General features: G+C 25.6%; 2 protein-coding genes across 3 annotated transcripts; both read right to left on the bottom strand.

The window, feature by feature from the left end:
• Window positions 1-812: 812 nt before the first annotated feature.
• On the bottom strand, window positions 813-4,242 carry LOC126895204 (uncharacterized). Its single transcript, XM_050666819.1, has 2 exons — window positions 4,048-4,242; window positions 813-1,577 (listed from the first exon to the last, which is right to left on the bottom strand). The coding sequence occupies exons 1-2, from the start codon at window positions 4,105-4,107 to the stop codon at window positions 1,092-1,094; spliced, it is 546 nt and encodes a 181-aa protein (XP_050522776.1). The 5' UTR covers window positions 4,108-4,242; the 3' UTR covers window positions 813-1,091.
• A 977-nt stretch (window positions 4,243-5,219) lies between these two features.
• Window positions 5,220-10,195, bottom strand: LOC126895205 (uncharacterized). Of its 2 annotated transcripts, none has more exons than XM_050666820.1 (2): window positions 9,842-10,165; window positions 5,220-5,769 (listed from the first exon to the last, which is right to left on the bottom strand). In XM_050666820.1, exons 1-2 carry the CDS (start codon window positions 9,899-9,901, stop codon window positions 5,395-5,397), a joined length of 435 nt encoding a protein of 144 aa, XP_050522777.1. In that variant the 5' UTR covers window positions 9,902-10,165; the 3' UTR covers window positions 5,220-5,394. The 2 variants fall into 2 exon arrangements, with proteins under 2 accessions (XP_050522777.1, XP_050522778.1); XM_050666821.1 differs by lacking the exon at window positions 5,220-5,769 and adding an exon at window positions 6,763-7,238 and having other exon boundaries at window positions 9,842-10,195.
• Window positions 10,196-12,194: the final 1,999 nt, after the last annotated feature.

Raw genomic sequence — 12,194 nt, 5'->3', positions numbered from 1 at the left:
TTTACATATTATTTCATATTTTCCGATATTAAAAAAAAAATTTTGGCCCAATTCCCTGTAGTCATTTTTTTTTTCAAATTTTTAGTTTTAACCAATAGATTTTTAAAATTTAAACTAGAATCTCATGTAGTTTAAGGTGTTATTTGGAAAGTATACAGATGACAAGAAAATGTTTTATAAAAAGCAACGCATCAGTAAACTTTGTGTGCTAATTTTTAGTTGGTATATAAAAATTGATATTTCTTTAACTACTGTTATCAAAAATCTGAATTTTATTATAATAGTCTTTAGAGAAAAACAATTGGATTGAAGTTTACCATGGAAATTAACATCTATATTTTATGAATCTAAAACGAGCGATGACATCGAGAGAACGTAATGACAAAGTGCCATAATTGAATGACCTATTCTATTCCTGAACTGTTAGGTTGGTGTTTAAAATATGACATGTAATATAAAATTGATAATTTCAAAGCCAATGAAAATTTTGAGCTAAAATATTGGCTTGTTTGCCAGTTAATATATTGTTGTTGATAATTAAAATGATTGAAAATAGTTTAAAATATTATACTATATAAATACAATATAATTTATAATTTATTCGTATCATTAATAGTTATTATGTGTTTAACTGTAGTTATTTTTGAAAATAATCAAGTAAATAACCAAATATGGAATGAAATTTTTTTGTTTTTTTTACCATATACTTGGTAAATTATATTTTTAGTGGAATAGTAATAACTATAATTAATACAGTTTTTTACAAGACGACACAAGTGTTGTTACATTACAAGTGTAATAAAAAAAAAAAATCAAAAGTTTATTTTCAATTTATTGATAAAATATATCATAAAGAACAATTGATTTAAAAATATCTATTAAAAACGATTAAAACATTTTATAGTTTGATATTTTGCCGATGTTTTTATTTTCAAAATTTGCATGCATTTGAATACACCCTACAATGACAAATTGGGTTTCTTATAATAATTAAAATAATCTGTTTTATGGGCACTGTATTGTTGACGCGAATTACACCAATATCGAAGAAAAAGCAAAATTCTATTACAGTGCAAACAGTTTGGGCGGAATTAAGTCGAAGTTTGTCCATTATCTCTTTGCGATTTTTCTACAGCAGCCTTGGCTTTTTCTGCAGTTTCGCTGAGGACACTGGAAGTATAATCGAATGCCGCCTTGCCGTCCGTTTCAATTTTTTCGAAAATATTGTCTAATGTTGACGATACGTCTTCTTCGGCTTGAGCATGTTTCATTTTGAGTTCTTCGACCGTATTTTTCAGTTTGAGCATAGCGTCGTTCAGCAGCTGTTTAGCTTTGGTAATGGTGTCTCTCTTCGAGCTCTCCAATCGGTCCAGAGCTTCATCGCCGATTAGTTTGTTTTCGGTGTTCCTTAGATTATCAGTGACTTGAGCGGGTATTTTATTCAAGACTGTATTTTCAACGCTATCCAATGTTGCCGACGCCTGTTGTTTCAAAGTTTTTACAAAATCAGTCAATTTGTTTTCAATCGATGGCTGGGCGGTCTCAATTGTCGTTGCATCTTCGTTAGCGTATACGTTCTAAAAAAACAAAGAAACCACTCTGTTGTCAGTCATCAAAGGGAAAATTATTGTTTGTTTTTTTTTTTGAAATGGTGCAATTTAGTTTCGTGTTATCTGTACTAATATTTAAAATTTATTTTTGTAAACATTAAAAATTAATTAAAATAAAGTTAATAAAAAATCTATGGTATTAATAATATATATTAAACGTATCAGTGTTTTTTTGATTCGTATGCATTAATTCTAATTATGTATTTAAAAGATAAGAGGATTTATTTACTGAAATTCCCGAACAAAGTATAAAATATTAATTTGAATAAAAACTAATAGAAGAGTTCGCTATAATTATTTCGAGAAAAAGCTTTTTAGAACTGAGAGTATGTGATGACTCTGTTAAAAACAAAATCAACTTTGATACAGGTGATTTAAATAATATTCATTTGTCTTGCTAGGTGACTATAAAAATAAATATATACAATCTTTTTATTATACCGGATATTTCTTCCGATTATTATAATATACATGTCGTAGTTGTCTGTTATTTGAATGAAATCGCGAGGTTACCTTGAAAAATTTTGCGTTAACAATGCTAAGTTATGATCATTGCTGATATTTACTGAAAAAAAATTACTCTTTGCGTTCGCTCTAGATGAACTCGTAATATATATAACCTTACCATAATGATTACTTCCTTTTATTTGAAAATTTAAGAGGCATTAAAATAATTTGAATATAAACAACAGGGCCATGAAGTTTGAAAAAAATGATTTGTTCTTCCTGTTCCCACTTACTAATGACCGCAATTTCAATAACATTTAAGTAATAATTTTTAAATCAAAATAATCATTTTTAAAAATCACATTAAGACTGTTTCGTTTTGACTTCAATTGTTTTATTAAAATAGTTATAATAACATTGCTGCAAAATATTAAAAACAAATACTGACTTAAACAATTTTCATTTGGTTTTGCGCAGAACGTTTAAATTTTATTGAACCACAATAGACTTTTTGTGAAATAATTTTGGGCGGATGTTGATATATTGAACCTTACACACATAAACTGTTTAGGCATACCGACTTATATTTATGAATAGCGGGTTTATGCTAAAGAACCCTACATTATTACATTTAATAGAATATTAAGTGGACAAAAATGGACGAATACGCCGTTTTTAGAGTATAATAGACTTGTTGATGGTTCGTTTTAAAATTGGTATTACAAGATTGACGATTGAAACATTAAAGATCCATAAGAGTTTTTTATTTAAATTAAAGTTTTGATAGTATCTTTTTACTTTTGATAAAGTTTTAAGTATAAAAAAAACAATCAATACTTTTAAATAATTTATTAAAAATTGTTAATTTTCTTTTTTATTCATAGAATTTGGGCTCATTTTAATGAGATTAGTGTGAGAATTATTATTAAATAGTGTTAATGAATAATAAACAAAGGCAGTTTAATCTGCAATTAAAACAATTTGGCTACTAACGATAAAAAGTTTGCGTGACCTTTTATTGACCGCTAAATAAATTATAATAATATTCCAACTTGATTTGACAATATCTTATAAAATATTTGAGATTGTTAATTTTTATATTTGTCTGTCGGAGAGATTTTACTGCAGTTTTGTAAATATAAGTTTATCTTTTTCAATCGGCGACTGAAAACTTTTTTATTGTCTTTTTGTTTATTAAAATTATGTTTCTGTTTAACGTTAAAAATCGATTATGAGAAAACGTATATAAATTTTGTTTTAAAATTGACAATTGACTCTTTTTCCAAAATAATTTTGTAAGAACGTTTATTCTTATATTTATTTGTTTTTATCGCAAATAAGGTTTAATAATATCGATCAAATAGATTTTGTTCAGTTATTTTCATATATGTATTAATTTTAAACATATCTTTTACCATGTAAAACAACACATAAAAAGTTTCCCATCCCAAAGTTAATTTTTAAACAGATATTTAGTTTTACTCAAGGGAGAACCTATGATTGTTGAATTCATAAACAATTTTTGTTAGTTTTTTGGTAATTTTTAACATGATAACTGATTATACATCTAAGCAACATTGACCAAATTTATACTTAGTGATATATGAGAATCTTATATAAACTAATCTAAAACTAATTATTCACTTAATATTTTAAACCAATATTGAATATTAAAGTTTTGTGATTATACACAATCATTATATTTAATTGAAAAAATATTTGATAACTTGCTAAACATGTAATTAATATGTAGTTTTATTTCAAAAATTATTGTCTTCTATGGGATTTAGTGAGCAAAATAAAATAATTTTGAAAATATAGTTCTTAAATATTATATTAAATGAGGATAAATTAATGAAACATAGATTTTAGAATTTTTTTTTTTATGTAAATTGTATGTCGTATACATTTTTCAAAAACATATCATTCAAAATTATTGAAAATTTACACAAGACTTAAAAGTATTAGTAAATATAATCTTCATACTTACGCTTATAATGAAATATGAGACTACCACTAAGGTAATAAATCGACGAAGTAACTTTGCCATGCTTGTTTTTCTTGGTGTAGAATAATTTATGAGGTAAAATAAAAATAGTTGTGAACTAATAAAATGAACAAAATAGACCTTGTGTAGTACTTGAATCTGACTACTGTAGAACTATCAGTTTTAATCGATTATATCAATAAAATTTAATATTACCATTGATGATATGATCATTTACTCATTTCATAATTATGAACTCTGATACTCGGCAGTGTAATATTATCACCACTGATAAAAACTTATTGTTGTAATATCTACTTGTGGTATTTCTGTTTTTAATAAAAACATTTGACTGTCGTCATTATAATTACAAATTACTAGATAGTATTTACAAAAATACACTCTAAAGTATATATTGTACAAATAAATTATAGTACTGCTATTTTAAAACATCGAAAATCTGATAAAAAAATATAAATGTATTTTAAATAATTAAAAATAATTAAAAATAATGTATAATTATTATACAAGACACTGTTTAAATTTATATACTTGTATATTAATCAATGTGAAAAGTATTTGAAGTTATTATTAGTATTTGGTATATTACAAAAGTCTGAAAAATTCATAAACAGGAATAATCCGAAAGTTAAAACCGAACAATAAAAAAATATTTTAAGTTGATTTTCACTGCATTATTTTGAGAGAACAATTTTAGTTAATTTTGAATTCTTAAATAATCGTAAAAAATATAATTGTGTTAATGTTGAGACGATCAATTGATTTTGATAAAATTTATTATCTGCGTTAATAAAAACAAAAAATGCCTGATTCATAATTAGATCAAATACTATAAATAATATGAATAATGTATAGTCAATTATAATTGCAAACAAATGATATTAAATTTAATATTTAAAAAGAAAATGTTTTCATTTAAACGACTGACTAATCCTAATATCAGTGGCCTCCATTTTCATAAAAGTGCTTAACATAAAGTTGTCTTCTTTATAATTAAATAAAATTAAGTTTGACATTGTCTATACAATTTTAAAATATCTGTATCACTTTTCCGCCATATACAAATGGATAAAATTTTATTTTATTTAAATCATATAAAGAAATACATCATAAATAATTATTGGGAACTGTGCTTACAAATAAAATTCGAGTAATAAAGTTCAAAAATCTATGATAACTTAAAGAATTATCAGTTTATCTATTTTATATTTAATGTACACATAATTATTTCGTGTAAAAGTATTCACAGTTACAAACATAAATTAAAATGGTAAATAATTTAATAATGGTAAAATTGTACACATATAAATTCAAAATGGTTACATTTTATTAAGAAGTAAACTTTTCTGGTTTTTGTGGAATATTTTTCACTGTTTCTTGGTACAAGTCTTCTGCGGTCTCTTGAACTTTAGCTGGAACATCTTCTTCGTTTGGTTCTGGGTTTTTGTATCCGTTGTAAGTGTTTTTGATCTTTTCGATGGCACCATTTACGAGCTTCTTGGTTCCCGCCACGGCCTGTTTGCGCTTTTCGTCCAATTTTTTGGCCGCATCAGATACGCTGTCAGACACAGACTCATAGGCATCAGATGCACCCTCTTTAACGCTGGTCACGAAACCATTAAATTTATCTTTGAAGCTCTTGGGTGGTTCTTCGGTAATTATCGGACCATCTGGCAATACTTGTTGTTCATTTGCTCGAGTCAACTAAATATTATAAAAAAAAAAAAGTTAGAAATTTAGTTGTTTTTTAAGTCAGATTTCTATACACAAAAGTATTGTTGACTTGTTTCAATGTTAAAATTATATCATTATCCGTTTATCAAGTTCAAGAGGTCTATATGCGCCTTACCATTAGCTTTATTAATTCTACCATAGATGACTAATAAGTAAAAAATGATTCACTAATTATCGACCTAGATAAGTAATTAAAAGAAACCATTTGTTTGTTCAAATACGATTTAAATTTATATTATACTGAAAAACTATTATTACGTATAAGTAATGTAGAAGTAAACTTTATGAATCATGTACTGTTGTAACTAATAATAGTAAAATTAACATCATATTTGCATGGAAATATGTTCTAGTCTGTTTTTTCTTTTAATCATTATTAGAGTTCAAAGTACTAACTGTATTGAGATAGTTTGTAATTGAACCTTCATTATTTTATAAATATAATCCCTAAGAAATAAAATAAGAATTATGAGTAGATTCAGTACAAAATTACCAATTGTAGTTCAATTTTAAATGAAGATATTGTTTTTATTATAAGTCATGTTTCCAACGTTTACTGCTTAAGTAATAAGCAAGAGTAGTATGATCATGTGAAAAAAATCAACAATTTGATAACCAATTAAAACAACTGTTTTAATCAACATTATATTTCCCAAATACAGTCGTTATTTAAAAGTTGTTAAGTGTAAGATTATAAATTGTAGGAACTTCAAATTACAATAAAATGCCTATAAAGTTATATTAATTATAATATATACTACAAATTAAGAACTCCACTATTAATTAACTAACTGTTAATGTATTCTGGAATTAATTTTATAAAGTATTATTTAATAGTTTAAAATATATTGATCTTCATTATAAATATATTGTGAATTACTGTAATTTTGAGTATTGTTTGGCGCAAGAAAAAAACATATCTCAAAGTTTTCCAAAACAAAACTTAAAATAAATAGATTAGTATTAATAAAATAATGTTCATTTAATTTTAAAATTGATTCCTACGCTAACAACAATGGTAGTCGATGAAAGTAAATACAAAGAAAAAAAAAATTAAATATCAAAAAGGGTACCAAAATTTTTAACAAAAATATATGTATCTTAAATTAATATTTCTTATTGAGTGTTGTTTGTGCATAGTCATCAAATGCCTTGATTGCTTCGTCAAAATCATCATGTTTGTTATTAATCGGTGCTTGAGGTTTAGTGCTTAAGGCATGTTTGAACTTTGAAAAAGTGTCCTGAAAGAAACCTTGTGCACTTGACAAAGATTGCTCTACTTTCTTAGTAGCATCCATCTCTTGTACAGGCCTTGTGTTCGTTTGAATCTTGCTAAGCGCCTCAGAGGCAGTACTCTTAAAATTACTTATAAAACTTGACACCTTGTCGGACATTGAAGTACCTTTATTAATGTCTTGCGGTGTTTCAGCACGACTCCGCTAAATAATTAAAAATTAATAAACAATTGACTCCATGTAGGTAATTAATTTTCTGATACATATATCCATTCACAAGCATGTTTTAATTTAGCTAGAAAGCGCTTAACACACACAATGGACAAAATAATTACAAAAGTTCGTTTAATTATTAATGGAGAAATTAGTGGTCAATATATAATTTACAAATGTATTGGTTATCAGAATTATTATACTTTATTCGAATAATTTACTAACAGTTTTTATAAATTGTTTTGCTACATTGAGTTTCAGTTAACAAATCTAATTGGTCATACTATTATATATAAAAATATTGTAAAAAATAGACTGAAATCGGATTTTGTATATAATCCATATTTTATTAACAAGTAATGAGTGTATTGGTCATTTAATTAATTGTATTTTTATTAATATTGCTTTCATAGTACGTTGAAAATAGTAACACTATAGTAATTATTAAGGATTTTATATTATATTTAACTATTTATAATTTGTCCCTTAATTTATACCATATATTCTAATGGATAATTTTTTTAGAATAATTTGGATTAAAATATTTTATTTTTACTAGTTTAACAAAAAATACGTAATTAATTAAATGACTTAATTTTTTTTAACTAGGTGAATTTAATTTACAGTTATAATCTCTGAGTGTTTATCGCATCTCATTAAGAAAAAAACAAAATCATTTTTGTATACAAGAAGCAAATATTTTTTTCATTTACAGAATAAATTAAAGGGAGCATTATGATCTTAGAATAAATTTTATTCAAGTTCAATTTTGTTCAATGTGAACATCATCACATCCGTATGACTGACACAATGTTTTATTCATAGTAGAATTTCGGCATTTGGCATATACGTTGGCAAATATTACCAATAATCATATTAGATTTATTCTAAATAGGAATAGCAATAATTTAAAGATAAAACGTTCAATTACTGTGATAGTTGAGCAATAAATTATAGCGTATCTAAATATTATTTTAGCAAAATTTTTAATAAAACCATATTTTTAAAGCTTTTATTAATGGCTGTAATAAATGCTTTTAGTATAGCTGTATTTAGTTTTATTTATTGTGTTAGTGTTTAAATAAAGTACTTTTGCTATTGATTAAAAAATCTTAATTATTTCGTAAATTTTTACGAAATTTCTTGTTAAATTCAAAAATTTAATGCCTATTTCATGCTCACTTTCTAAAAATTATATTTTGTAAATAACACTGGGGTTCTCAAACTATAAATCCGCAATCTACTGTATAAGTTTCAATATTTGCAGTATTAAATCTGCCACTGTATGTTCTAGTTAAATTGTTTTTGTTAATGAATTTGGTAGAATTTCTAAACAATTTTCCTAGTTTTTACAAGAAATCACATTTAGCTTAAGAAATTTCGCTATTGCATATTTTTGAATAACATAACCGTTATAAATTTAAGTTTAAAGCAACCAGTTACCATTACAAAAATCTCGGGTGTATTAAGTAGCTGGTTAAGTAAGAAACATTTGTCTCACAAACATCATGAACTATTTTCACTTCATAATAAAATCATTCTTAGAAACAGTAAACAACTTTTATGTATTTAACCTATGTGTGTCAAATTTGGTATAGAATATGAGTGTAAGAATAGCTAGAGAATAAAAAAAAATCTGTTACACGGGTGTTTAGTTTTAGTTAATCCTATTGACTACCTTATTTAAATATATACAAAGGCGAAATTACGGTTCAACAGGCGACTAGGCCAGACTTAATATTTAAAACCCTTTTCAGATAATAAACGTAAAACTCGACCACAGGAATGATGTCACAAAATTGTTAAACTTAACTATCATTTCGTATGTACCTAATTAATAATAATAAAAAACAAAAAATCTTAAAGAATAAGAGATAGTGTATAGAATTTATTATCAATTTGAAATACAATCAACAGCAATAGTCTCTCATTTTATCTATATAAAGATTATTATGGTAATTTATGTAACTTTTTAAATTTTGATTATTACATGTTCACCCATAAGTAATCTTGTAAAAATATCGTTGAATAATGATAAAACTATTCAAATATTTTTTAATGCAAAATAAAATTGTTTGATTATTTCTAATAACAGATCTTGAACGAAAACTAAAGGGTTCTATCTCCTATAAAATTTATATATTAGAACATTGTAGACATTGTAAAGGAACCTTTTGGTTTTCGTCGAAAACTTATCGATTAGTCAGATAATTATTTTTAAAAAAAATTTGGGAGTGCTAATTTAATATCTTCTATTTACAGTAGTACAGGACAAAAAGGACTAGTCATTTAAAATTTGATCTAATTTTTTTTTGGCCTGGTCTAACACAAAGGTCTAGTTTCGCCTATGAATATAGATAATATCGTTTAAATGATATTGAACCTAAAAATTATTAATTGTATAATATATAAGTCGAATATACTTTATGACATAAATATTATAATCTGTAATTTTAATAATACTCCTGGTATTTCCTGTTATAGTTTTTTATTGTATTATTTAAGTTAAACATTTATAGTCCAAATAAAAAAAAATTAAAACCATGAATATGAGTGCAAATATTAAATAATGTAATTGAGATGGAAATACTTACATCGATTATAACACACACAAGCAAAGTTATAGCAATTGTTTTTAACGCAAATCCGTTCATTTTTGTTTTATTTTTTTTGTTTCACTTTGACAAAAAAAGTTTTTATTTCAGTAAACGAACAAACGTGTACGTCGAAGTCTTGATAACAACAGAGTAATAGGTTTAAAAAAAGTAGGGTTCAAGGTGTTGTAAACTTATCTCTTACAGTAAATTATGTAGGACTAAAAAATGTGTATAGATATAATTATTTTCAAGCTCGGCACTTTGATCGCGACTATTATAAGATTAAATCTAATAATGGAGACCTTCTCTTCGATACTATGTGCGGCAAAAATACCGACCGGTAACAACAATAATAAATAGTTTGGTGTTATTGAGAAGGAGAACGCTCTGCGTTTAATTTAAGTACTTCTTCTTATTGATAAAGCCTTGAACGTCAACATCATGTCGGGAAACAAACATGATGGATCTCGCGGCTGCATCAGTCTCTTAGTTTAGTTCATATATACCCATTGTTCTATTTTCAGAAGGCTCCATTCGGGTGTATCGGACCACAATGTCATTCTCAAATATTCAATTTATTAAACCCTTTAAATGAAGAAAGTATAAAGGGTTTAAAAACCATCAAAGTAAAATTGAAAGCTCGAATTATTTCAGTGTTAATTGCAAATAATTATTTGAGATAAAATTTTTCGTTAAAAACCCTAATGTATTTTTTTTTATTTCGAAAAAAACGTACTCAATATTTATTATTAGTAGGTATGTTATCTTTCTCGCCTTAAAAGCTATTTATAATGTTTTCATGTTATCATGTATATGTGAGCAAGAAGATACTTATTTTTTTCTAAAACTAATTAATTATTAAGATTTTTTCATTCAAAGAGAAAGTTGACGACAACTCTCTGCGTATAAAAATCAAACTAGTGTTATCTAAGAAATTTGGAGTACACGAATAAAGAAAGTTGTGGTGTAAGTTCCTAATAAACTACTGTGTATTAACTAATATATCAGCTCCATCGAATTTTATCTAATCATTAAGAAAGTATATTAGAAGCTAATTAATTTAAGTCAATTGGTCTATTCATAGGTAATTAAGATAAAAATGTTTTTCACCAGTATTGCCCATAGTGGGTTGGCATTAAAACCTCATATACTACATGTGAGCTAGATATTAATTCTAATATCAGGACAATTATGTCGAATCGATCAGCTAACGCAATGATTTTAAAAATCTTAAGTAGATTAGTGTGACGGTTTTAATGATCATAATCGCCGTGAACATGACATAGTGCTAATAAAATACTACAAAAACGTATAAGCAAACAATAATTTAAAAAACATTTAAGCATAGTAACCTATTTACACCTTAATACAAAATAAATTTACACGTGAAAGAAAAGCATATTTCACTTTGGTAAAAATTTTCGATAATCCGTTATTAACATTTCACGTGTTCACTTAGGTTAAACACGTGTATTTTCATAATATCTTTGTCTAGACCAAAGTCTGATACACAAACAAACAATTGTGCCATATGAGAAAATTTGTTTTAATTACCCAGTCTTAACTAACATGTCCTTGAAGTCGCACCTTTTGTTGTTCTTATTAAACTTTACTTAGACTAGACATTTTATTTACAGAGAAATATCAGGTTAGGTCACTCACGTGCTCGTGTTTGGTTAATTTTTTCTTTGGTTTTTAACACCTGATCACGAGATAAAGAAAAACCACCTACGTAATACATGTCATGTAATCTCTTATCATTCGAGTTGTTGCTTATTTATAGATTTAGAAAACGAAACTGGATTGTTGATCATAATAACATGAAAGAGGTAAAATTATTTAAGCACAGTCTACTGATAAATGGAGTACACATTATTTGAAAAAGAGTTATTATTTGGCAACTGATTGAACGATGAATGAAATGACGTATTACTAGTTATTAAAGTTACTTGGATAATTAGATATTATTTAACTAATAATTAGTTAAATCATTGCTCTAATAATTAGAATAATAGAAAAAAAGCTGTTAAATTGACTGTTCAAATTTCTAGGTTTCATGTGTATAAATAACGCATGTGTAATAAACTTAATATTTTTAGCAAACTTAAGTTATTACTATCGTTAATTGAAAATTTGTCTTAAGAATAATTGTGTCAAATAAAGTATTTTATATTGTTGATCAATTTTCTCAAAACAAATTTTAAACTAATATTATAATAATAATAAAAAGTTAATTGATATTGCTGTTGCATTAAAACTTTTACTATCATATGTACTCATTTATCCATAATGATCTTAAAACATTATAAGTCACCTAATAGCAATATTTTACTAAATATTGTAAAATTAA

Source organism: Daktulosphaira vitifoliae, unplaced genomic scaffold, assembly GCF_025091365.1.
Source record: "Daktulosphaira vitifoliae isolate Bord-2020 unplaced genomic scaffold, ASM2509136v1 Scaffold_1, whole genome shotgun sequence".
Lineage (NCBI taxonomy): Eukaryota > Metazoa > Arthropoda > Insecta > Hemiptera > Phylloxeridae > Daktulosphaira > Daktulosphaira vitifoliae.
Note: the sequence above shows the minus strand (reverse complement) of the source record. Positions and strands in the feature narration are given on the sequence as shown.